The sequence below is a fragment of the Trachurus japonicus genome, chromosome 24, assembly GCF_045865225.1.
Source record: "Trachurus japonicus isolate A0001 chromosome 24, Traja_1.0".
In the NCBI taxonomy this organism is placed as follows: Eukaryota; Metazoa; Chordata; class Actinopteri; order Carangiformes; family Carangidae; genus Trachurus; species Trachurus japonicus.
This window is the reverse complement of record NC_140930.1, coordinates 14,365,873-14,391,272: the sequence shown is the minus strand read 5'-3', so window position 1 is coordinate 14,391,272 and position 25,400 is coordinate 14,365,873. Positions and strand designations below refer to the sequence as shown.

The 25,400-nt window shown below is 41.5% G+C and overlaps 1 protein-coding gene across 1 annotated transcript in view; it reads right to left on the bottom strand.

The window, feature by feature from the left end:
• lpgat1 (lysophosphatidylglycerol acyltransferase 1) overlaps positions 1-25,400 on the bottom strand; it is a 51,504-nt gene that overhangs the window by 10,503 nt on the left and 15,601 nt on the right. The window contains exons 3-6 of the mRNA XM_085770606.1: positions 22,249-22,367; positions 19,287-19,382; positions 15,528-15,807; positions 8,984-9,110 (exon numbers count right to left, since the gene is read on the bottom strand). Of these exons, the coding sequence (XP_085626732.1) occupies positions 8,984-9,110; positions 15,528-15,807; positions 19,287-19,382; positions 22,249-22,367 (622 nt within the window). The remainder of the gene's footprint in view (positions 1-8,983; positions 9,111-15,527; positions 15,808-19,286; positions 19,383-22,248; positions 22,368-25,400) is intronic.

Here is a 25,400-nt window from a genome sequence, read left to right as displayed (position 1 = left end):
AAGACTTTTACCAGAACTCGACCTGCGCTACATGAAACAGACGACGTACGTCCTGACAAGCCGACAGCGTTCCCCCACAGAGCTGTCTGCCACGCCGCGAAGCCCTGCGCCAAAAAAAAGCTCTATAACTAGGGCTGTGATTGGTCAGCTCAGAACGCCATTTCTGGCATTCAGCTTTCCCAGTTTCTCTTTCATGCCATACCATCATATTTAAATTGTTTGTAGCATTTGTTGTTCAACATCAATAATTTCCAACTCCAGAAACAATCCACTCCACTCGGTCGTCATTGTTCGAACAAACGAAGCCGGAAGATGAACAAAGTGAGGTGAATTGCACAGCGACGCGTTCTCTAGACACACAACTTTGAATGGTGCGCAGGGCTCCAGACTGCCCCTTAATAATAAATAAATAAATAAAAAAAATTCGCTAAGCAAACAATGGATGAATACTTTCTCCCTGGTAACCCTCGTGTACCAGAGGAAAATCCTGATTTACAGGACCATAAGGATCATCATCAACATATTTATCAGTAACAATGTGAATTTCTTTGTTTTGTTTTGTTTTTTTCTTCTTCTCTCACTTTTACTTTATATGAACTGAAATGTATTGGTAATTACGATTAATTTGATCGTGTTTTATTATTTTGGTTGTCAATAAAAATAAAAAAAATAAAAAAAATAGTAACAATCTGAAATGGGAATATTTGCTTTGCAAGTCGAATTATAAATGTTCTGCTTCCACCCCTAAACTAAAAATCTTAAGTCAGGGGCCACTGTGCTTCTAGTAAATAAAGTTAGTCTGGACCCCTGGTGCACGACGGCGTTGAGGTATTGGCGTGGCTTTAGATGTGATGCTGCAACTTCTGCGGATAGATTCTGGAAAATAGATGGAGTCCACCTGAAAGATTTTAATTACCAGCAGTCAGAGACAAATTAGCGTTACAAACGGTGTGAATAAGAAGCTCTTGATCCTCAGTATTCACTGCTTTGTTGGAACCATTTAGCTCCTGAACACTTCCTCTTCTTGATCTATTGTTTTCCCCCCAAACTGGGTTGAGAAGCTAATTAAATTTGGACTGTGGCTGGACAAGTCCGTCCACTCAACAAGCCTCTTTGGAGGTTGGCCAGTCATTGTTCGGGGACTCTACACGGCCCTAAATCTCTCCTCCTGTGAGATCCTGGGAAACAACGAGGTGCTCTGGGAGGCAAGCGCTCGGGCACAAAGTTGCAAAAGGTGAATATTGAGATTAGCGGTCGGTGTGGCTCGGGGAGGAAGAAAATCCCCCCGTCTTTTTTCTAGTTAAGATAAGACTCCTCATCTATGTCCAAAGAGCCTTTAAATCCCAAACTGCTGCCTTTAAGTTCTTTCTCTTGGTTTTCCTCAAGAGCAACGATCAAACGTGTTAAAATATACATGTCTTTGTTTAATTTATGCTGCACCGGATCGATAGCAAAGGAGATTTCCTTGTATAATTTTGCTTTTGTGGCCACTGGGGATCCCTAAGTAGACCGCACATACTGCATTGACTCTTAAGGCCTCTTTGCTCAACAAAACGTCAAGGAGTGCTTATCTGCAATCAGACAGAAGTTGAGGGACGGTAGGAGCCCGCTTGTTAATTGCTCCATTTAGTCTTTAATCAGTTTCCTCTGTGTTCCAGGAAAAAGGCTGGAGCGGTACAACGGACGTGACTGAACCTCCTCCTTCAGATAGGAAAAAAACGGGTTCAGCCAGAGGAGGAAAGGTTGAGGAAACTCCCAAAGTGTCGATATACACATGCAGACTTTCCTCCCACATTAAAAACTTACTCAGAACTCACAAGAAGACTTAATAATCCAGTCCAAAAACAGGCGGCTCAGAGGGTGAACGTGACGTAACCGAGGATGTTGTGACACCTAATTTTGTAAGGGCGTTAACAGAAATGATTGAACAACTATCATCCTGTTGCTTTAATGTACAAAACTTCTCTTTTTGTGCCAGTTAATTAATCTATGAAACAGAAGGTTGAGCTGCAGCCAGATGAACGACCGTCATCATCAGTTACTCCTTTATGACACCTGAGAGATTAAAAAATAAGATTTAAACAACGACTAAAATAAAGTTTTTTTAGTTTTTAAAAAGTAATTTTGATCATGAAGTTAAAAAAAAAGGGACAGTACTAAATGAATTAACTAATTGTTTGCCTTGGTCTAGTTTACAGGAGCTTCACTTGTAAATCTTTTTTTGGATTTGAACTTGTGGCCTGTAAACACTATCGGGTCTTTGTGTCGATGTGGCAGGAGCACACTTTCACCTTGTCACTGTGACCAGATGCTTCTGACAGAGCGAGTGCTGTCGTTGTCGTTCAAGGACACGGCAACGAGATATAGAGTAGTGTGTGTGTGGGCGGAGCAGAGCGGCGCAGAGGTTAAAAAGGCCTGGCGAGGGACGGAGCATCACGTCATCAGTGCAAAGGTCACAAGTAAAAGGGCCATAAAAAAACAACACTGTCACAAGTGCACATGGACGATGTGGCCTGAACTGACACACAGCTGTTTGTGAAGGTTCATGTTTGAGGTCAGTTCGACAGCAGAGCAAGAAGATGAGCAGGAACGACCCCGATGATAAAATGACCCTGACTTCATCTGCAGAAAAGGCCAATCAGAGTGTTCTTCACTGGAGAACGCTGTGGGGTTTTACCGTTATAAAACAGAAATGTGCACCTGCTATTCTTGAATGATGAAATGTTTGTATTATGTCAATTGCTTTTATAATTGTTGTGCACCAGTTCAGCCTCTTGGCCTGGACCTCAGAAAGTTTGACAACAGATGGGCTGGGAAATAGAAAAAAAATTATTTTCCGATTCATATCGATCTTCATTTGAAAGATTCAATATCAATTCATAAAATCTTTTAATGTGTTTCATTGCACTATTAGCACTGTTTACTTCTGGAGTGGGTCATGTTAAATAAATGTGCATAAATGTAATGCTTTTCGGTCAAGTTAGGAGACATATGTATGCCCCCTTTCCACAAATTAAAATAGTTCCCAGGTGTCTTTAAGACATACAGTATCTGTGACATGTCCCCTTTAATGTAAACATTAATATTTTTTTTTTTAAATAATACACCAGGTTCAATATTTGTACAATTTGCAACATTAGTTTTGTGAAAATTGTTATTATGACTGAAATATCTCCAAATCGAATCGGGACCTTGTGAATCGGTATCAAATCAATTCAGGTAATCAGCAGCGATACCCAGCCCAACTGGGAATTATTATTTAACTTCCATCATGAGGTCATTGGCACCGACCTGAATGATCTCAGCCATTATTTACCAGGTCAGTGGTCACAACAACTGTCGCCATGCAGAGTTTCAACCCCTGCGATAAGAGAGGAGGAATATCTGAGATCATTTGTCACGTCAGCTGATGGAGTTTTTCCACTATAATTAAAAAATACTGATGGACTCTTACAGCAACAGCGGCTGTGTGTTTATGGATTTATGTCTCCATTTATGGATTTATGTCTCCATTTATTATTATATTCTATGATGCATTGGTTGTGTTGGCTGCTGTTGCTAAGCAGCTTCCCCCTTGGCGACAATAACGACTTTCCGATCTAATTACATTTAGTCTAGGACCAATTTAACTTTCTTTCTTCACAATACTTCAACCTGTGAACTGGCGACATCAACTTCTGATACAGATACCAGCGTTTTATTTACTTTTTTTTTTTTCACACTCTGTACAACGCTGCCTCCAACTCACTGGAGTCATTTATGTAAAGTAACAAGATGCTAAAAAACAATGTATGACTACACAGTAACTGGTGAAGAAGACACCCCACACCGACAGAGAACCTGTTTAATATGGATCGGTCATGGACGGCACTCGACCTTATAAAGTCAGTATCTTTCAGTTTGCACAAATATCATATCAAGTCATTTTCATTCATCTTATTGTTACATTTTCATAACTTTTATTGGTCTGAAGTCGGTTCAACTTTTGCATTTGACTGTCTGATTAGTCAATTAGCTGAAATTGGCATTAAAAATACAAAATCTTTGTTATTATAAATACAATTTCCTGTGATGACACATCTGAACATTTAGATAAGATTTTTTAAGACCACTTTTATATGGATCATGCACTGCTACTTTTACTGAAGCCAATTAATACTTCTTCTACTCCCTCTAATGGGCTTTGAACTTTTACACCTCTTGAAGATTCTCCATCAAGTGAAGAGGATATAGGTGTTGGATGACTCCCATGATCGGTTTCTATGGCGACACAAGTCGTCTGAAGATCTTAAGCTTTGGAGGAAAAAAAAAAAATCCTCTACTCATTCATTATCCCTCGGCACCATCTCTAATTATGAAGGTACTCATTACGCTCGCAGGTAAAACAGAAGCGTGAGGAGGATTATTGATCTCTGGCTGAGGCGTTAAAGGGACCTCAATAAACACAAAATGCCTTAAAAAAAATAAAAATAGCAGAAAATAGTAACATGATGTTTGGAGAATAAAACCTGCCTCAGATATCTTAAGAAGGCAGCTAGCTCGACAAATCAGTGTGAGCGCCTTGTGTTCTGAGAATAAAGCCAGGTGTGCAGCGCAAAAGCACACGTGTGATGACCAGGCAGACTGTGACTCCATAAATCATGTCACCTTTCAGATATTTTCAAACAGCAGCTTTCAGAAATGCACACAGCGGTGGAAAAAAAAAAAAGGAGAGGAGAGAAGAGGAGAAGGTGCATTTTTAAAAGAAAAGGATTTCAACGTATTTAACACCCACTAGTGCCCTCGCTCGGCCTCTGTACACCCACCTAGCTCTCCCATCTGCCATTCACAGAGGGCTTATGCTGCTGCAGTCTGTGAGGCTGAGATTATATGGAGAGAGGGCAGGAGACACAGCGAGGGAGGGTGGAGCTGAGGGGTGAGGACTGGAGGCAGTGACAGAAAGAGGGAGGTAGAAGGATTAAAAAAATAAAAAATAAAAAGTGTAGAGCGCTGAATGTGGATTCATCGACAATGTTTATCAAGGTCAGTTGACATAGAGAGCGTCGGGCTCAGGAGTTACACATCGAGATCACGTCGGAGACTGATCAAACGCTGCACGTCTTCTCTTAAATCACAACCACAAAAGGTCCCGGACGGGCTGACAAACACCTACGTGGAAGGAAATAAGTAGTCGGTGTTCACAATAATCCAAAAAAAGAAAACCAGAAGGTACAGCATGTTTCAAAACCGAAGCCAACCATCTTCATGCTCTTCTGGTAGTTTCACAGTCTTTGCTCTTCTTCTGGTTGAAGGCCAAGCAAAGAGGAGGTGGAGGCAAAAAAAAACAAAAACAAAAAAAAAACAGCAACCACCCAGGAGACACCACAGTAAATGGGTGAAATCACAAGCTGCACAGACAGTCGGTCAGAGAGAGAGCTCTTAGCGCCGGCCTCCACTGCAGATTTAATGTGCTGAATCATCAATAAGGGCCGACGGCTGCCACTGTGCTCGGTGTCACAGCTCCTCGCTCTGCACAGCGAGGTCTGATAACACTCGACCATTTCAGGAGTTTTACCACAAATATTTGTTTGTGTTATTGACTCCAGCGTTAATCCAGCTGGTTATTGAATGGCCCACAACAGGAGGTCGGACACCGCTGAGCGACTGAGAGACACACTGTTGTTTGGCTACTCTAGTGTTGGGACATCCACCTTTCCCTTTTCAAAATTTTTCACATAAACAGGCAGAGTTGATAATTTAGCACCTTTATCACTAAATTTACACAATCTAATGTTTCGTTGGACCGCCTTTTCTTTGATTACGGCACACATTCGTTGTGGTATTGTTTCCATAAGCTTCTGCAATGTTACAACAATCTTGTTTTTTTTTTAAGATTTGATTTCACCAAATGTTTAAGTGATCACCGATAACGATCATTCAAGATTTTTTTCTGACCACATTTCTTCCTTGAAGATGATGGTTCCCCACTATCCGTCCAGTTATAATGTTTTAATAATGTTGACAGTTCCTAAACCAATTTTACTAGTCTCAGCAATCTCCTTAGATGTTTTATTTGCTTGATTCACACTTATTAGTTTTATCTTTATGATGTATAAAGGCTAATTTGGTGAGTTGGTCAGAAAGCCGCAGTCAGGATTTTAGCAGCTTGAACGTGACTGCAGGTCAAAATGTAGATCCATTTCAGTTGCTATTTTGAACTTGCTCTGTTTCACAACAAAAGCAAGAAAAACCGAAGTGAGAAGAATGTCTTCATCGTGAATTTGGCTGTATTAAAATGCTGTTTATGTGAGTACAAAGTAGGAGAGAAGTAAACAGATAAAGCGCTGAAACCAGCTGACACAAGACAGAATGCAAATACGATGTGGTCCAGCCATTTGACCTGTTTCTGTCTTCACTATTAAACGCTTCTCTAAAGAAAATGTTGACTTTATTGCATTTTGAAAAGTACATTGTTCCAAGGCCACATCAGCTTTAGCCATGTGTACACTTTAATAACAAATTCCTCCTTGCGACGTTGAAAACCAGCGTCTAATGCAACAGACTCGAAAGAACTTATGGTGCCGTGAAGCGACCTGTTTGTAAAATTCAGAGACTTCCCGTGAGAACAAAATCCTTCGACCTTTCCCTTCTTAAGTAAACCTGTTTTTGTCCTTTCGTGGCATTGAGAAAAGACAAACTTTCTGATAAAACAGGCAGCAGAGTTTGTTGAAACAACCTGGAGCCTGATATTTGCTCTCAAAACACTTCAGGCATTGCTCAGCTCTTCTCAGTCCATTTGTTTAAAGGTATTCTGCATATGTTGTTATTGTAGATGGTACAAATAAAGATAGCTGCAAGCGTTTTTGCTGGACAGGTGAAACATTTGTTCTCACCTCTGTCACTTGTATCGTTCATGTGTTCAATAGTGAACTCTTGGAGCGTATTTTAATACTAGTACGGAGGCTGGTGGAAAAATGCTGCTCTCACTGTAGACACTGTCCCAGACTGACACAGCAGAAACAGTCGGGGGGGTTCGCACACACACACACGCACTTGTCTAGCTGCCTCCTCTATCTGCATCATATTGCTCGCTCCCCCACGGGCGCATTAATCCTCTTGTTGACTCTGCACCTGTACCGGCACGGATCTAACTTCCCTATGATCGCTGCTGTCGACACAGTCAGGACCGACCGGGAGTGTAGCTGTAGCTGTAGCAGCAGCAGCAGCAGCAGCAGCAGCAGCAGCAGCACGCTACGAACAGGAACAGCTGTGGCTTCAAGCTTAGGCCGGGTGCCTTTCCCGTACGTCCCCGGGATGCAAAGCTGCTGACCGAGCGAGGGAAGCTGATTGTGTCGATGGCTGATTAGAGAGTCCCCGAGGTGGGGTGGGACTAGTGCCTCCTATGCTCGTCTAATTACAGACTTAATGAGTCCTTAGCTTTGGTCCAAGCAGGCAGAGAAGCCTCCTGAGGAAGGGGGAGGCGGCAAGCGAGGGCTCATAAATCACCTTTTACTTTGCCCTATCCCACCCTGCACACAGCAGCGCACACACACACACTCACACACTGACACGTACACATACGAGGTGTGTAAGGAGGTTGGCCGGCGGTTGAGAGGACGTTGAGGGGTCGAGATGACTCCTACCTAATGACCGGAGGGTACGTCCCTGATGATCTACATTGTCAAAGCAATGCACAGAGGACCTTATTTATGTTGAACCCAGTCCACAGAAAATAATTTAATCCTGGCCCACCTTCATCATATCCTCGAGTGGACGGAGGGATTAGCATCAGATGGAGGGCAGCGAGAGCAGGACGACGACGTGGAGGGGCGATACGTTCTTAGTTTACAGACGACGGGATGGAGATTGTGTATACTTAAGTTTAGTTCCTATCCTGTCCTGCAATGAAAAAGTTACCGTCTATGATAATTATATTAATACATTTTATTTATAGGTGTCTTTCAGGACACTCAAGGCCACTGTACAAAAGATAAGATAAAAAAATACATTAAAAAATGAAAAAAATCCTGTTGCCAAAACCTACAAATATTTGACACCAATGACAGAACATGAGTCAGATCTATAAAAATGACACAAGTTTCCCAGTGTGACTTCAATCCAATTAATTGCTTTGTCTGTGAGATGTGAAAAATGACCATGGCGACACCTCAGCAACACTTCTGACCCCCCAAATATATGACAACTAAAGGAGATCATCTTCACATTTGAGAAGCTTAATCCAAAGAATATAAATAAAACTGACAGAAAATATTAAATGACTAACTTTCGTGAACCACTCATTTACTTTTTCATATTATCTATAATAACATATTAAGTAAATACTATATATTTGCCAGCAGCTCATGTTGAACTAACCTTTTCCAAAGCTGACAAGAAATAACAATGACTGGAATGTTTTGTCACATGTGAAGGCACGTTGTGACTCTTCACTTCACAGGTGCGTTAAGGTGGATTTTTCTGCAGTGACCTCGTGAGTTTTCAGAAATACACTCTTACACTCTCCCTTTGTCTATGTAAATTCTGGTAAACTGAGTCACATGCATACTGTGGAGTCTGAAAGTCTTTGTGCATCTAAACCCAAGCGACTTGTAACTCCATTATAGATCTGTGATGTGACTCCCTGGTAATACGATTCCTCTCATGAAGCAGACGTATATTTTTTTTTCTCCTGTTTGTTGGGCAGACAGAGACGTGGAGAAGGCGACAACACTGAGAGTCAGAATGGGTTTATAATGTTTACAGTGATGCAAGTCTGCAACTATTACGTTGTGCTTTTTTCCCACAACTCAATGTGTCACATTTCCATGTGATGCAGTTTCTTTGCATGAAGGCTGCATAATGAATTTGCATGGCAATAATGGACCTGGTGTTGCCTCTTGTGTGAATGACGAACTGCAGTTGATGAAACGAGGTTGCACCAAACCTCGGATGGAAAAACGTGAGAGATAAATGTACAGTAGTGACGGGACTTTTTCATTCTTACCTGTAATGTACATGTGTGACTGTGGCAGGCCTGTAGCCGAAGATCCAGGTCTGGATGTCCATGGGTCTCGCTTTAGGGTAGGCTATGGTCATGTCTATTACCCACTGCAGGCCTTTACGCTTGTTACCTGCCACATTAGAAACACAAACAGGAAGTGAGCTTGGAGGAAGAAGAACACACAGATGGATAACTGGCTTAACTAACCTTTAGCTACACGCCATATTTCACTGTGACAGTCTTCATGTTTAACTCTAAACAACGGTTCAAGGGTCAAGATCAGTCTGAAGCACAGCAGCCCTGCAGCTGTTAAAGGGATAGTTCAACATTTTGGCAAATTTACCTATTGCCATAATCACTATAGTCATCCCTTTATCTTCTTCTTTAATCGTCAGTGCAAGCTATTTTTAGAACGGCGGAGCAGAGCGGTGAGCTGCTCAGAGCTACGCTACGGAGGCTAATGGGATTTCTTGGTTTCCCTGGTCAAACTCATCAAATACACAATCCAACAACTCCAAAACGCTCAGGTGACCTGCACATTCACTACGCTATGAGATAATAAAGGAACGTTACGAGGCCGAGTTGTTTTAGAGGTAAATTCATGCAAAACCACTGATGCACGTTCCCGTCGGGGGCAGTTTTTCAGCAAGCAGTCTCTGCATTTGCCTTGAAAGCAACTCCAGCCTCCGTAGTGTAGCTCTGAGCAGCTCGCAGCTCGGCTCCGCCGTTCTAAAAATAGCTTGCACCGACAAATAAAGGTAACAAACCTACTGCTAAGACTATAGAGATTATGGCAATGGGCAAATTTGCCAGAAGTTGAACTATCCCTTTAAAAGATTCAATTCCATCTCTATAGATAGGATTATTGCGACCGACCTGCTCCCCCGTCTTAACGACACGTGTGTGTAACTAGTGTGTGTCCCCGGAGACTTTCATATCACAAGCCGTGAAGCCAAATGAAGGTTGGATATCTGCCAAAGCGACTGGTGGAAGACCAGCCGAAGCCCCTGCTTGACAGAAATTGGCTGGAAGCTGCATGTATGAGTCAGTGAAAAGTAGAATCACAGCCTCGTGGTCGTACGTCTCCGCCACTCAGACTGGTCTTAGGCCACATCTCTGTTCACCCAGGAAATCATGTATTATAACAACCATGAGTTAGAAATTAAATAACGGAGCTGTGCCTACAAAGTGTTTAGACTGACCTTGACCTTTGACATAGAAAATACAAAATAATTTGATTCTGTATGATCTTGGCATTGTTTTTACTTTGATATTTACAGATTTATTTATTTATTTTGAAGTGTTGGATTGAATCCCTTGTGCCCTGACATTCATTTTTGAAATGCATCCAAGGAAAACTCAATAAAAATAATTTTGAAAGAAAATATAAAATCAGTTCATCCTTGAAATAAAAGATCAAACATTTGCGTTACATGTGAAGGGAAACCATTGGTGTTCTTCAGATACTACTATCACAAGGTCAGAATCATGTTTCCAGAGATCACTGTGACCCTTGACAAGCAAAATATTTATGAATATTTATAAATACAACTTGATGTTTAGGACTAAATTTGATTAAACATTCAGGGACATCCTGAAAATATATAGCTGTCCTTGGCATGGAGGTATAAAAACCTTTCATTTGTAAAGCTAATCCTTCAAAACATGTAAATTCACTAATAAATGATAACAAAAACGATTGTCATTATTCTAATTTAATTCATTACCTATAATATGTGGAGTGGTTAGGGTCGAACATGGGACAGAGAAGTGGAAAAGGGGGGAGGGAAAGAGAGAGAGAGAGAGAGGGAGAGAGAGAGAGAGGAAGGCGAGGCACGACAGATGGGAGCGGTAATGCCAGACATGTGATACAGTTTGGGAGTCAGCTGCAGGCCGCATGTGGGCAACTATTTATGTACATTATTCAGCTCTGCACTCACCTGCACATGAGCAGACAAGCATAAAATAAAAAGCGACATGATAAAGCCAACGTTTCTTCTCTACTTTTAACTCCCTGTCTGTTAATAATCAATACCTACAGGACCTTGAAGCAAACATACATGTGTAAAGTGAAGTACGGCGTGTCTTTGACTCTAAGGACGCAGCGACTTTCCATAGCATGCGTCAAGACAGCGATAGTGATTGTGGAAAAAAGACATGTTTTCTATTTTTCCCCAGAGTAGTCTAGACACGCACCGGGGCCTGTTTATTTCCTGAAATCACAGAGATAAAACTGATAACAACCTCAGCATCTCACGGTGACAGCGATCTGACAGCAAACGAGCTGAGGAGTCGTTTCCTTTAAGGTGAAGCCTGCGCACAAGCTTGTCAAATGTGAAAGAGAAGACAAGAGCAGCCTCAGTCGGTGTGTGTGGACGAATCTAAAATTAAGCCGGTGTGAAGCAGTTCAGTGTGTTTGACTGCTTGACTAATGTCCCTGGCCTGATGTTACTGTACAGAGAGCAGCCCCCACTCGGAGCACACTGGCTCCTTTATGGAGAGTAAACATGCCATGCCTGGCGTGACAAAGCAAAACTACATTTTCTACAAGTGACAAAAGCCCCTTTACATTACACTCTGTCAGGGTCAACGCAGTTAAACCAGAAAGGCTGTTAACCAGTGATTAGTTCAACCCTTTAGCACGCAAAAAACACAGGAAATGAGGAGCAGGAGGTGAAGGAGGACGACAGGAATATTAGCAAATTAATGAAGTTTTATAAACACACGATTTATAGCACAGTAGCTGTCGAGGCTAAATGTCCTTCATCTTCATCCTTACACTTTTACTCTTGTAGTAATTATTACTGTTGAACACACAATGTAACTGGTTTGACAGCTGAGTTTGTCTATTTCTGTGATTCAAGTCGCCTCGTTACTTAAAGATGCAATGATTTGGTTGATTAATCAATTAGTAAACTAACAGAAAAACAACTGGACCTAACTGGACCTTTGTTTAAGTACCGCCAAGTGACTGGGATTTCACAATTTTCTAACATTTTAAAAATGAAACAAGGGGGGGGGGGGGGGGGGGGGATTGATTGATCGATGGGCTGCTGATGTTTTTTTTAATTTACTGATTTATTTATTCATTCTCTTCTCTTGTTTTGTTCTCTCATCACAATTTATCTCTTTACTTTTTTTTGGCTGCTGTGTTGTGTCATGTCTTTATGTTTTCTTTATGTTTGTCACTCACTTCTACTGCACAATAAAAAATAAAAAATAAAAAAAATTAAACATGTCACATTTTATTATGCACATGTGTGTGTGAGCATGTGGATGTATATGCACTTGTGTGCATGTAGGAGTTACAGCACAGACTCCAGGCGGCTCTGCTCTGCAGCCCCTCATCACTGTTCTACTTCCTCTGGTTCAACCCTAATTTACGATATTGTTTTTATGCTTATCATCATCATCAAATTTGTTGCCAAAATCTGTTTTAACAGTTTCACCACTGCATCCAATAAAACCTAAAAATACCAGCCTTTATTGTGCGATGAGCTTGTTTTGCAAAGATGTGCAGAAAACCAGACCTCAGAGTGCACACCTCTGTTTGCACAGTGTGCATCTGTTTTCAGAACCAACTCCAGATAAAGGGGGCAGAAAAATAAAATGCAGCTGAGACACAAGCTGCCGCCTCATTCATGCCGGTCTTACAGTGACATGTTAGGCTGTGTGGTAGTGATGGGAATCTATCCCTGTGTGGGGTAATAGGATCCAGATCTGTGTCCAAGTGTGCTGAAAGGCAGCCATCGTCTCCCCGGGCAAGGCCGGCCAAAAGAACAGGGCCGCGGTCCAAGGTACCGCTGGTGCCCTTTACGCCTGCGACAAACAATACTGTAATAACAGCAGCCGTGGTAATTTAAAATGACATCAGAGAGGCCCTGTCCTTCTGTAAACACTTAGGAGGAAGGAAACACGGTGGCAGATACCTGGCTCTCCATCAGGCCACTCTGCGGGCCAATTACAACACTTCAAGCCCACACCTGTCCCTCCTACAGACTGAACCGTTGGGTAATAGCTGTGCTCTGATTGGTTGTCGCTATGATGCATGTTTACCTGTGGGTCATATGGAGTCTCATTCACACCCTGCATGACTCACAACTGTGAACTTTGCTTACCCGCTAACTGTGTTTTATAACATGGAAACCTTATCAGTCTTAGCTGCAAAAAAAAAAAAGAAAAACGGAGCCCGATTCCTGCAGGCTGTGAAGTTTACCGTCAAACCATCATGTGACCCATGTGCTTTGTATCTGCACTCAGCAGTGTGTTTAGCCCGGGTGACATTGCATGGTTGATACACAGCAGCATACACATTTACATCAAATCCTATTTTCTCCAAGTGGCCCATTTGTCTGTGTGAGTCAGCAAAGCTCTGGGTACCTCTGCAGAGCACCAGGGAGGGTCAGAGGGAGACAGAGCTGTGTCTTTGATCAGCTACACACACATAGACACAGGGTGGTGGTGGTGGTGGTGGAGGGGGACATGATGCTCTTCTGGGTATATATGTGTTGGTGTGTGTGTTTTTTTTCCTCTCTCTTGCCCTAGGTTTTAATGCCATTAGCTAGATTCAAGTGGAAGGACAAGCCCTGCTGCAGCAACCAGCTTCCCCTCCTCCTGAGCTGCAGGAACAGAGGAAAGGACACGTCGGGGACATGAGAGAATGGACTGGAAGTGCAGCAGACAAAAGCAGTGGAAAAAACATCATGTTCAATTAGAAAAACACTAAGACTGACTGACTTCACCTTAGCATGTTGAAAAATCCCCCCCTTTGCCGTCAGAGGTTACAAATAAAACCTCTGCGGTCATCAGCGCTTGTCCACGCTGATGAGGTGGTTAAAGACGTTGTGCTAAATTGGCAGAAAACCCCCCAAAAACACAAATACTGCACACGCTGCACATACTTAAGCACAGAAAAAAAACAGCACTGTGCTTGTTGTATCTAAATTTTTACGAGGCCAATTAAGAGATACTGCTTTGGTTTGACAGTCCATCCTACCGAGGGATAAACAGACGGCGTCTTGTTGTTAGTGCTGAGCCTGTCTGACACCGAGCTGTGTTAGCAAACTCGAGGAAAGCTTGAATCCCCTGAACCACACTCTCAATAATGCTGGCTAAAGTCTCTCTGAATTACTATTAACACAGCACACCCTCAAAATGGATTTTGAACCGAAGCCAGAGAGGAGTCCGCTGGGTAAACCGAGTGTGCAGTCAGTGATGTGCTCGTGCAAAGGGGGAATTATTGTATCTGAGTTTATGGCCATTTTAACGCTGTGCTGTTTTGCTGAAGATGTTTTTCAAGGAGGTTTTACTGCGTTATACCCTGAATTTTTACATTAGTTTGACGAAATTTAAAAAAAAAAAAAGCTAGGTTGCAGCTAGATTGCATTATGGATTGAATAAAAATGTACATAGCTCTAAAATTAAACATACTATAGGCTAAGGCAATGACAAAGTAAACAGATGGATTTGTGACAGAAAAACTAGAAGAAGAAAAAAAAACAATTGTTGACCAAGCCCAGAAAATGAGATGGTAGAATAAAAAGAAAAGAAAAGAAAAACTCACTTGACTTCCCTGTCATTTCTCATTTCTTATTTTGCGAAAAAAAACCCATCTTTGAATGAATTGTTACGAACGGTGACAGATGTTAATCGCAGTGATCTCCCTGCTCATTGGCTGTATTTAGGGCTGGTCTCTAGACAGAAAAAAATACTCTTCTGCAAATCACCACTGGGGTTTCAGGGACCTTGATGCAATTTCTGGCACCTCTGAGCACGTCACCCCTCTCCTCTCCTGGCAATCTTTACCACCAGTCACCTTTCATTTAAAAACAGGACTCCCAGAGGACAGAGGGACGCGGTGGCGATGATTTAATGTTTTCATGTTTGAAGAGAGAGCTCCATCGCCGTCCCTCTGGCTCACATACGGCCACATTTGATCAACATCTATAGCGAACAGTAGCTGGACAAAGACTGAAGTAGAATAAAGAAAAAAGGATTTCTATAGGATGTTTGTTTTCATATGTGAACAAACAAACTTATTTATAGCTTGTAAGAAGCTGGAAAAAACAACACACTTGTTTGTAAGACCGTCCTGCTCCAAAGACCACCACATACCCCCCACATCCTCCACTTCTGCTATCACCTTTTTATCATTAACCGGTGTTTTATTGATCTTTGGATTGGAAAAAACTAAATCCGAAGAGGAGCAGAGACTTCTCACATTCCTAATGGAGCTGCGTGTCATTTTATAAATAGCTTGTTTATTTTAAAAACACAACATTCAGTGGCATTTCAACCTGGCTGGTTTCCCGTTCTTATCACATATTTGAGCGCCGAGCTGAGCTGAGCCAAAGACACTCAGGGTCACAGTGTTCAGAAGAAGTGAGCTTTCTCCTTGTAGTTGTACTCTCTGATTTGCCAACTTTATATGTGTTCATGTTCATGTTTCTTACCCTGGACGCGAAATTTATAAAACTTGACACGAGTGCCAGCAGAAACAAATCTTCATGGGGTTGTGAGAGAAGCTTTGGTGTAAGTGTTTAGTCACCTGTCTGGTTCGGGGTCCCGGTTTCTGTGCCCACGCTGCCGTTCTCCTGCTGGGCCGACAGGGTTTTCAGGATGACCTGCGTGGCCCCGAGGCGAGGCAACGTGACGTGGGTCAGGTGCGGCAGCGAGTTCTTCTTGGCAAATAACTGGCTGGTTTCCCGTCGCTTACGCAGGAAGCCGCCCTCTGGGAACAGCACTATCCACTTCCTGTCGCGGTTGTGGTAGTACTTGTCTAGGTGATCTTTCAGGTAGACCAGCTGCTTGTCTCTGTGAGCTTTACCCTGCAGGAACAACGGAGAAAAACACAGTCAGCCAAATGTAAAACCACCTCATTTGAAGGTTTTCAGTCTAGATGAAGCCAAATTTAATGTGACAACGATTTCCCCCAGTTTGCAGTGAAATGCTAAATTCATTAACCTGATAAGATGAAGGGTTTGTCAGGAAACAAACAGATGAAAACAAGCTAACACCAATCAGAGGTTATCTGCAGAAACACTGAGGGGCACTCAGAGAAACATTAATGGCACGACTGAAATGGATGCAAAACATGATGGCCTTGACAACATTAAGAGCATTAGCAGTGATGGGATGAGGAGGAGGAGTGGGGATCGATTTCTAGTTAGGCCTGGTCAAAAGCTATTCTAAATGCATTAGCAAAGCTGGCCTGGACCGTTGTGTGTGTGTGTGTGTGTGCGTCATGTGAGCACATGCGTGTTTGATCTGTGCCGCTTTTTGTAGTCAAAACTGCTCTCAACACAACAGAAAGTCTGAAAACGATGAGAACTTTGCCAAAACAGAAACTACTGAGGAGCCACTTGGAGCTGCAGCTACAGAGAGCGAGAAGCACCAAACTCAGAAATTACATTGAAACTGTTGTTGTGGTTTTACTTTAGCTTTAAGAGCTAAGTGGAGATGTGTACTCCACTGTCAGAGGTGTTTTATATTGGACCTGGGTATGAGGGATGGCTGTATTATTATTATAGTTGGTTTATCCATAATCTAAATTCTGATGTTAGGCCACATGTTTGTCGAGATAACAGCTTTGTTGCAGCCTCACTCCCACTGGTCAGCAGAGGTACGAATCACCAGAGGCCCCGTGATAGGATATTATCACAATACTGCGGTCAATATATGATATTATTGCAATTTTAAACATTTTGCAAACATCCAGGTATCAATAAACCAACTTAATATGATAAATTAATTCATAACAAATTGCGATACGTCACGAATCATGAGCTCTTTCCAGTTTTTTTTCTGATACAATAAAGTCCTCAATGCGCTCATCTCATTTTTAATCATTTTTTATACTTGCAAAGTGGGATTGTTAAGCAGACAGACTGACCCATGCAGTCATAAAGGGTATTCTCTTATTCAGGTACTAAAAACGTAAAGGGCATATTTTCAATTTATATAATAAAAGCTCAATATTTGGTGTCTGTGTATTGATACAATATATAACCACGACCGGTCAGAGGATAATCATTGAGAACGTTAATGAGATGCAGAGCCGCGTCTACGAATGACCAGTTTTATGTACTGTATCTGCACAATGCAAAGCTTTTAACATTTTCCCTGCTGCAATTTAACAAAATACAAAACCACCATGGATTTTCTCTACATCAAAAGCTGTTGATGCTGACTAGACTGCTATTAAATCTAATTGCTACAACTACTGCTGCATTGCTAATTTCCTCTTGTGAGAACTTGCTCAGGTTAATTAGATGACTGATTGACTCTTTTGGGCCAACAGCTGCTGGTTGCTGTATTCAGAATAACAGTTATTATAACTTTTTGGACACGACAGTTCTTCTATGTATCCTCTAAAAAAGTAGAATTAAAGCTTTTTTAAATGTGCAAGTGCGGCGTTGTGCTGCACATAGCGATGCCGGAGACGTGTCTGCCAGCCTGTGAGTGGACGGCAGATGCTTGGGAGGCTGGGGCAGATGCTTGTTGTGCTGTGTGGACGTGTGAAGTATTCTGGGGAGGGATGTCAAGAATGTGCACACTTGAATGCCAGAGGGGATCACGCAGGGAGGAAGATGGCAGAAAATGAGTGAGGCAGCAGCTCAGGCCCCCTCCACTACGGTCCGTCTGGCTGTGAGCAGGCTCGTAGTGCTTCACCCTCGGCACGACGCCCGATGTGAAATTCCACGGCGAAGCATTTCCATGACCCCGAAAAAATCTAATTCCCCTCTTGCCATCGTGTTTCTGCAGCTCAGATAACGTGTGGTGGGTGTTTTTCATTTATCTTCCCACAAAATCAAAAATATGGACAAACATATGTTGTTATTGAAAGAGGCAAACCCTTCGGCAGTGCTGCCCTTTAACGGGAAGTGATGATATTTTTAAACTTTATTTTTCCCGTTTAGCCTCACAGAAAAAAACATCTACACCATCAAATATTAAATATCAATAAATATTAAACTTTTCCAATGCTTTCAATGTAAAAACTATGCTTGAGTTCATTCTAAGACATAAAAAAAAAGGTTGCCTGGCTACATTATCTTTCTAGTGCAGTGACGTGAACAGCTACAGTATACGTGTGCACCTGCTGCAGTCTGTGGGGCGTTCGTGACTTGAAGGAGCAGCCCCAGTGAGGCTAGTGAGCTAATGCTAACTAGCAGCTGTCTGCAGATATCAGACTGAGAGCGCAGAGCACAAACAGCAGAGGAAGATGAATCAGCGTCAGCGTACACTCATCTCTGCTCCACCTGCTGATAATTAAAGTGAATGTGCTGTACTGTACTGTAACTTGGTCGAGGGGTGTGACACTAACAGTCCAAAAGGTCAACAGTATTTTCAGATAGCTGTAACTATGGAAGGTGCTATATGCTGCTTTTACACATATACACAGATTACACAGATTTAAATCCTACAAAACATGTTTCAGTCATGTTATACGCGCTACATTTCTTGGATATTGCAGCAAAAAACTGAAGACAAAAACTTTACTTTTACACCGGAGATACAAATGCACTTGAAATGATTCGTAATGAATGAAATACAATGCATGGAAACGCTGACCTCTCTCTAAGACTACGGGCTGAACAGCATACAAAGTACTGGAAAGGATTGTGGGGCTGCCCCAGACTTTCTTGGTCGACCAATAGTCGTCATTTATGGTGATCAGTCGAATAATAAAAATAGGGACCTGCCATGCAGTGTAAAAAACAAAACAAAAAAAAACCTGACAGTGAGTGAGTGTCACAACTTCCAGTATCTGGCCCTTCAAATTAAAAGCCTGATAGCCTTTCATATACAGTTCAGTCATGTTGATTTTGACTTAATTCTGACAAGACACGCTCCAAATGTTTTGTTTTTTCTTCTTGTGACCAATCGACCAATGAAATTTTGGTCGGCTAATGATTGGTCGACTATGTGAGGGCAGCCCTAGAAAGGTGGACTTCACTCACATTTTGCACTAATGTATGGCCTATGCCAACTTGTCTGTTCAGTTATATTCTCTGTCTATTTTTTGTTGTTTCTTTGTTTTTGTTTGTGTTTATTGATGGAAAAAGAACTGAAAACCTAAATAAAAAAGAGATAATTTGTCTTGATCAGCCAATGCTTAAACAGTTAACCTTGAATATTCCTGGTATTTCCTGACCTCCACGTGTAGGCGCGTCAGGGCAGGCTGCTCCGCTCCAGCAGCCATCACAACAATGTGTCAGTCTGACCCAGTGGGGCTGAGCTCCCCTCCCACACCACACACACCACCGTCCTACCCCTGCTACCCCATGATCGTCCTCAGTCTCACCTGTCTGATGAAGAAGTCCCCGTGGATCAAGGACACTAGGCCAAAGTTAGTGTACTTAAACACATGGTCCATCAACCACATCATTTTCCGTACCACCTGAAAAAAGGAGGAGAAACACCATTAACATTCCTTCTCTCTCTCTCTCTCCCCAAACACACACACACACACACACATTTCACTCAGTCCCACATCTTCCTGTGAGCAACAGCACATGACTTTGACTCGGGTGCCAGAGTCCCAAACTGATACTGCCCCCTCCGAGCGCTTCCACCCTCATGACCTGCACCGATGCAGCTTTGGCTTACTGTCCTTTCAGTGCTAAGAGGATAAACTGGGCCAGGGATGCAGTTGTTGAGGCGGATCATGTCATCATCATGTTTGTGCAGTTCAGCTCAGCGACTCCAGTGCAGCGCCAGCCCCGGCCAAACAAACACACATCATCGACGTCACAGCTACACTCAAACACACACACACACACACACGCAGGACAGAAGGCTGCATGTTTACAAGATGTTGTCAAATCAGCATTTTTTGGAGGTGAGACGTGTCTGGACAGTGCATGGGGCTTTTTTTTCTCTCTCCTTTCATCATCGTTTCTGCTGCTGACAATCACACACAACCTTGTCCTGTACGTAACAAATCTCCATCTATCTAATAACAAACTGTCACGGCCTCATGTCACCCTACGGAATTACACACAGAAAATAAATAACATCTGTTTTTATTTTGTCTGTCTGCGTCTGTCTTGCCTTGATATTGTCTGTCTGTGTTCTGTTTTGTAACTGTCCATTGTTTGATGTGTTGTCGCAAGGTTTTTAAAGTCTCCTGTTGTTTATGTTGTCTAGGAATCTGCCTTGGGACTACGGCTGAAATTTAGCAGTTAAGCTAAGTCCGGCGCATTTACACTGATGCTTAACGCATCAATGTTGATGAATGTGCATTGTCCCAACTCAATAAATAAATAAATGAAATCAGTAGTAAACTATACTTATTAATACCTCAGGGTCTGGCTCAAGCTGCTCCAGGCCACAGCTGCACACATACTGAATGATATAGAAATTTGAACTAGACATATCTAAAAATGTAAATATTCTCTTGCTTATAGTTTTATTACTAAACAAAATAGGAGTTTCCCCATTCCCCAAAAAACTCCTCAGGGAGAACACAGTAGAAAACACATCGTAGTGTGGATGAGGTGTGTAAAACCTTATAAAACCTTTCCACATCTATTACTGATGCCTTCACTAACAAAGTTGGGTTCAGCAGAAATCTTTAAATTCTATTTTCTCAGCTTTCTCGAAACCAATTCTCTCTGCAACAGCTTTTTTAAATATATTTTATATAGAGAGAAGCTGACTCTGTCTTTTCAGAAGCAACTTAAAACCCAGTTCTTCTCTTTGGTTTTTAATTGTGTTTGATCTGTTTGTATTTTTCTATGCCTTGAGTTGTAAATAACTTTTTGCTTGTTGCTTGTATGTACATATTATTTTCACTTTGCTGTAAAACCTCTTTACGCTTTGCTTGTTACACACCTTGGTGCCAAAACTATTTGTTTTTAAAGGTGCTATATAAACAAATAAACTTAAAACTTAACTTAAACTTATTTGTCAGTGGGTCAATTTTTGTTGATCCTTGTTTGTTTATGTTGCCAGAAAACTGTGTGAAATCTGTAGATATGTACAGGGTGTCTTCTAACAGTTATATAAAATGTATTAAGTACCCTATTGAAACAGAGTATTTCATTTCATTTATTGTTTATTTGTCGAGGACAATGCACATTAATGAACGGTACACATGATGTCATGTAAATATGCCGGATTTAGCTCAAAGCCAATTTCCATCCGTAGTCCTCACATTAAAAGACAGGCAGACATACCATAAATAACAGATAAAAAATACAATAAATAAATATAAATATAAGAGAAGACACAATAATAGCAGCATTTGTACAATAAATTACAATGAAATAAAGTCAGGTACAATAAGAAATAAGAGCTACAGTAGTACTGTATCAGAGTGCTGGTCAAAGTTCATTCATGGGTCGGTCAGTAACTGAATGCACTGAGTGAGTAGAGGGTGTGTTTGCTGATGTATGGATGGATGGATGCCTTGCTGACGTTACCTGCATCATAATCTGCATGAAAGAATGCAAAGCAGCCACCGCTCGGATCTTTACAGTCTGTCGTTGTCTGCCCCGACACACTTACATTCACATTTAGTCATTTGAATGCAGCAAACCACAGCTCTGCTTCACTACTGACACCACTGTTCTGAGCTGGAGGTGGATGTCTGTCCTGTTCTACACTAAAAACCTCAAAAAGTTTGGTCTGTGAAGGCAAGGCAAGGCAAGGCAATTTTATTTGTATAGCCCGTTTTTACAAACAGTTTTTCTGGGCTTCACATGGCATCACAACAACATCCTCTGCCCTTAGACCCTCACATCGACTGAGGAAAAACTCCATGGAAAACCCTTTTAACAGGGAAAAATTGGAGAAACCTCAAGGTGAGCAACAGAGGAGGAGTGGACAAAACTACTGAGGATTAGAAACGTTTCATTAGAGCAGAACTTGGTAACGAGCAGTGTGAGATAATAAAAGAGGAATTAATTTCATTTGAATTGAAACTTGTTCTTAAAAACACTTTATGTGTAAATATCATTTAACTAAACAAAACGAAGGCCAACCTTTAACAAACATCCTTAAAACAAACTTTTGCTGAGAGGGTTTTTACTGCAATGTGTACCGTTCCTCATGAACTCCTTATTTGAGGCAACAAAGACCAACAGAAAGGCTCAGACAGCAGCCTGTCTAGTAAAATACAGACTGCAAAAAGCCCTGCAGGCTCGAGCTTCTGCATGGCTTTAATTTACACTGATGTCACCCCAGTTCAACCGTAATGTTGTTATAGTCTTGGGTTTTCTACAAGGGACACAACGAGTCAACATGTCTCTCTTTATTCTTACCGTGCCCTTGTCCTGCAGGCACATCATGAGGGTGCACACGTCTCCCGTGGACTGGTGGTTGACGATGACCATGGCTTCTTCCTCAGAGATGGGCCGTACGTCGTCACCCCACTCTGTTACTGCGAGGCAAAATAAAGAGACAAACTTTAGTTCAACAGGCTGAGCAAATACGCTTCTGTTAAAAGTGAAGTGCGGGGGTTTTCAAAAAAGAAACAACACTTTTGTTTACACTCGGTGTTTGTCACAAAGCCCACAGTGCAAACGTTTGAGGTCTAACCAACACGTTGAGAGCAATTTTATCATGACAAAGGCTGAAATCCTCTGTTTCCTTAAGATTAACACAATATGTGACGTCATCTACAAGATGAATGAAGTGGTCAAACCATAAAGTTGTTCTTTAAAAGACAAGAGAGAGTTGGGCCTCTTCATCAGTTTTTATAATGTTTTAACCATGCACATTTGCTAGCTGCTTTTGTTGACATATTATCAACACCAACTGTTGATCAGCGAGACAAGTTAAGACTTTATTTATCCCTAATTAACAAGTAACTGCAGCTAAAGCGAACAAGGTAGAAAAAGATGAGAATAAACGGCTACCGACAGAAATAAGAGAACAATAACATAGTACAAAACACGTATGAAACTATGGTAAATATTTATTTAAAAGGGAAGACGACAAAACGCAGACCATGTGCATATGAAAAGTTGTAAATGACAAGGAATAATACACGATAGTGATAATACAGTACTGCACAGAAAAATATAAATAGTAGTGATGGAAGAAAGTGACAGTGACATGAAACTCTGCTACATTTTGCCAAGCTGTTGATGAAGAGTGACGGATGACGAGATGAAGGAGCTGCGGTGGCGTTTCCTCTTGCACCGAGTATTAAATAATATAAAACCATGAGCAGCAGTCTGCACTGTGTTGCCCTTCTCCTCATTAGTCAATGGAGATTTCATCTCTTCCACGGATGCACACTCCAGTCAAAATTTACATTTATCTGCTTCTGTGTCACCTAGGTGTATTTTTCGTTCTATGAAGTATATAAAAAAGAGAAAACTACAAACCCATCTGCTAGAGTGTTTTGAAATAATTTGGAAATCTCTTAACTCCACCTTGACTAGTTGGAGCCAAATCAAAAACCTCCAAAAATGAATTGAACACCATTTTATAAGTTTTAAAAGTTAGGACGCAGAGAAAGTAAAAAGCAAAAACACTCATTTCTAAAGGCGACAAATTTGCTTTGAGCTGCGTTCATAGAGTGAACGTGAGTCTTTGAACACAGCTCAAAGAGAGGAAGCCTAACCATTTAAAATGTATTTATGTGTTACATCCGTTAAAAAGTATCGCTACGCTGCCTACAAACTGTCTGCCTGCTGTCTGATCCACACATTGGCCTTTCAAAGAGGAAAAACTTTATTTCCATCCACCTACCAACTATTATTATTATGCTGTTTTTCTGTTAATGTGGCCCAGTGAGTGTCGGTCCACCACCAGAGGTGGTCGGGACACGCATCATGTTTAAAGCTGAACTTTGGGTATTTTTTGCAGCGTTTCGTTTAGTCATCACTAAACGTCTGAGGTGAAAAATGAATGGAAAAAAAGTGGTTAAGGGGGGAATGAAAAAGGAGAAGTGAGCTTAAGGAAACAGGATCACCACTACTCTCACTACTGGTCACTGAGGAAACTATGTGAGGGAAATAAAAGGAACAGTTTGTAATTTTATGAAAGAGCCCAGAGATTTTGTACATGTCGGATCATCTGAGTTTTCATTCATACGCTCGACTCTCAGATGTGGTTTTCTGGCACAGCTACGAGGTGTAGGAGGAAATAAACATATCCTAAAATAAACAAGCAAAGACAGCTCAGACTGAATGTCCAACAACTTTTAGTTACTAAAAATCTATGTTGAAAATTATTACATTGATTTTGAAGGATATAGATGTTGGCATTTACCCTACATTGTTCCAGAAATGAAATGAATTCATAGGTCGGGAAGTGTTAAAAACAACTTTTTTTTTTTTTTAAATCTGTGAGCACTTTTATTGCACTCTGGCTAATTAAAGAGCTGTTATTTCATTATTACATCCCGGGGTCGCACAATGATATTTTCTCATCAAGGACAAAATGTACTGAACTACCTTTTCCTACCTTTATATTAGTATTTTAACTATAATCATTTGGGTGTCTGAAGTTGTACTTATGCACTCATGTCTTTGTTCAGGCAGTACAGAACAGGTACAGCAGGTAACAGAAGATTAAAATCTGAATATTCTTAGTGTGAAGACGTAATCATCATCATCAGCAGCAGCTCTCTGTGTCAACACCTCAACATTAAGATCACACTTGTGGGAGCTCCCTCGCTGAAATAACATTTTAGACAAGCAGTAGGTTAAGTTTACAGGAGCTCAGGCTCATTTGCATGTCTACGATCCATAAATAAAATTTCCCATATCAGTGAGACAACATAAGGTGTCCATGTGCAGCTGAGAACAGAACCAGGGCTTTGTTCGCTGTCAAAGCGATAAAAATAATACATTGCAAAATATAGCTGCAAGCTGCAGTTCTTTGGGCCAAGTAGAGGCACGTCAAGCAGGGTACACCGCACACACACACAGGTACATCGAGGTCTTATCTACCCACAGAACCATTTTGATCAGACTAAATGTTGGAGATATGACTCATTTCCTGTTCTTGTGACTTCACAGCCAGTTTCATATAAATGTCACAGCCAAATAGTTTGGATTAATGAAATTAAAAAGGGAGTTTAAATCAACGATTGGGCGGTCAGTGTTATATCATATATCAGAGCTGGACTGATGATCCAGCTACAACACAAGGTCTGGGTTCAGATGAGAAGAGAAATTCACACTGAACCCTTTGTCAAAATGACGCATGAACACTCATTATGTATCTATACAGGGGTGGGTAGGGTGTGAAAAGTGCTTTAACGGTCAGTTAAACCAAAGTCTATGTGAAAGTCAACAAAAAATTCATATTAACAGTCAAAAAACAGCTTTTCCAACAAGCTCTGTACCTTCACTTTTGGTGCGTCTGAACTGAACTGAAAAGGAGACTCCAGCTGGAAATCTCACCAAGCTGAACATTGCAATCCAAGACGGCTGCAGAAGTCAAAACGGTAACGCTT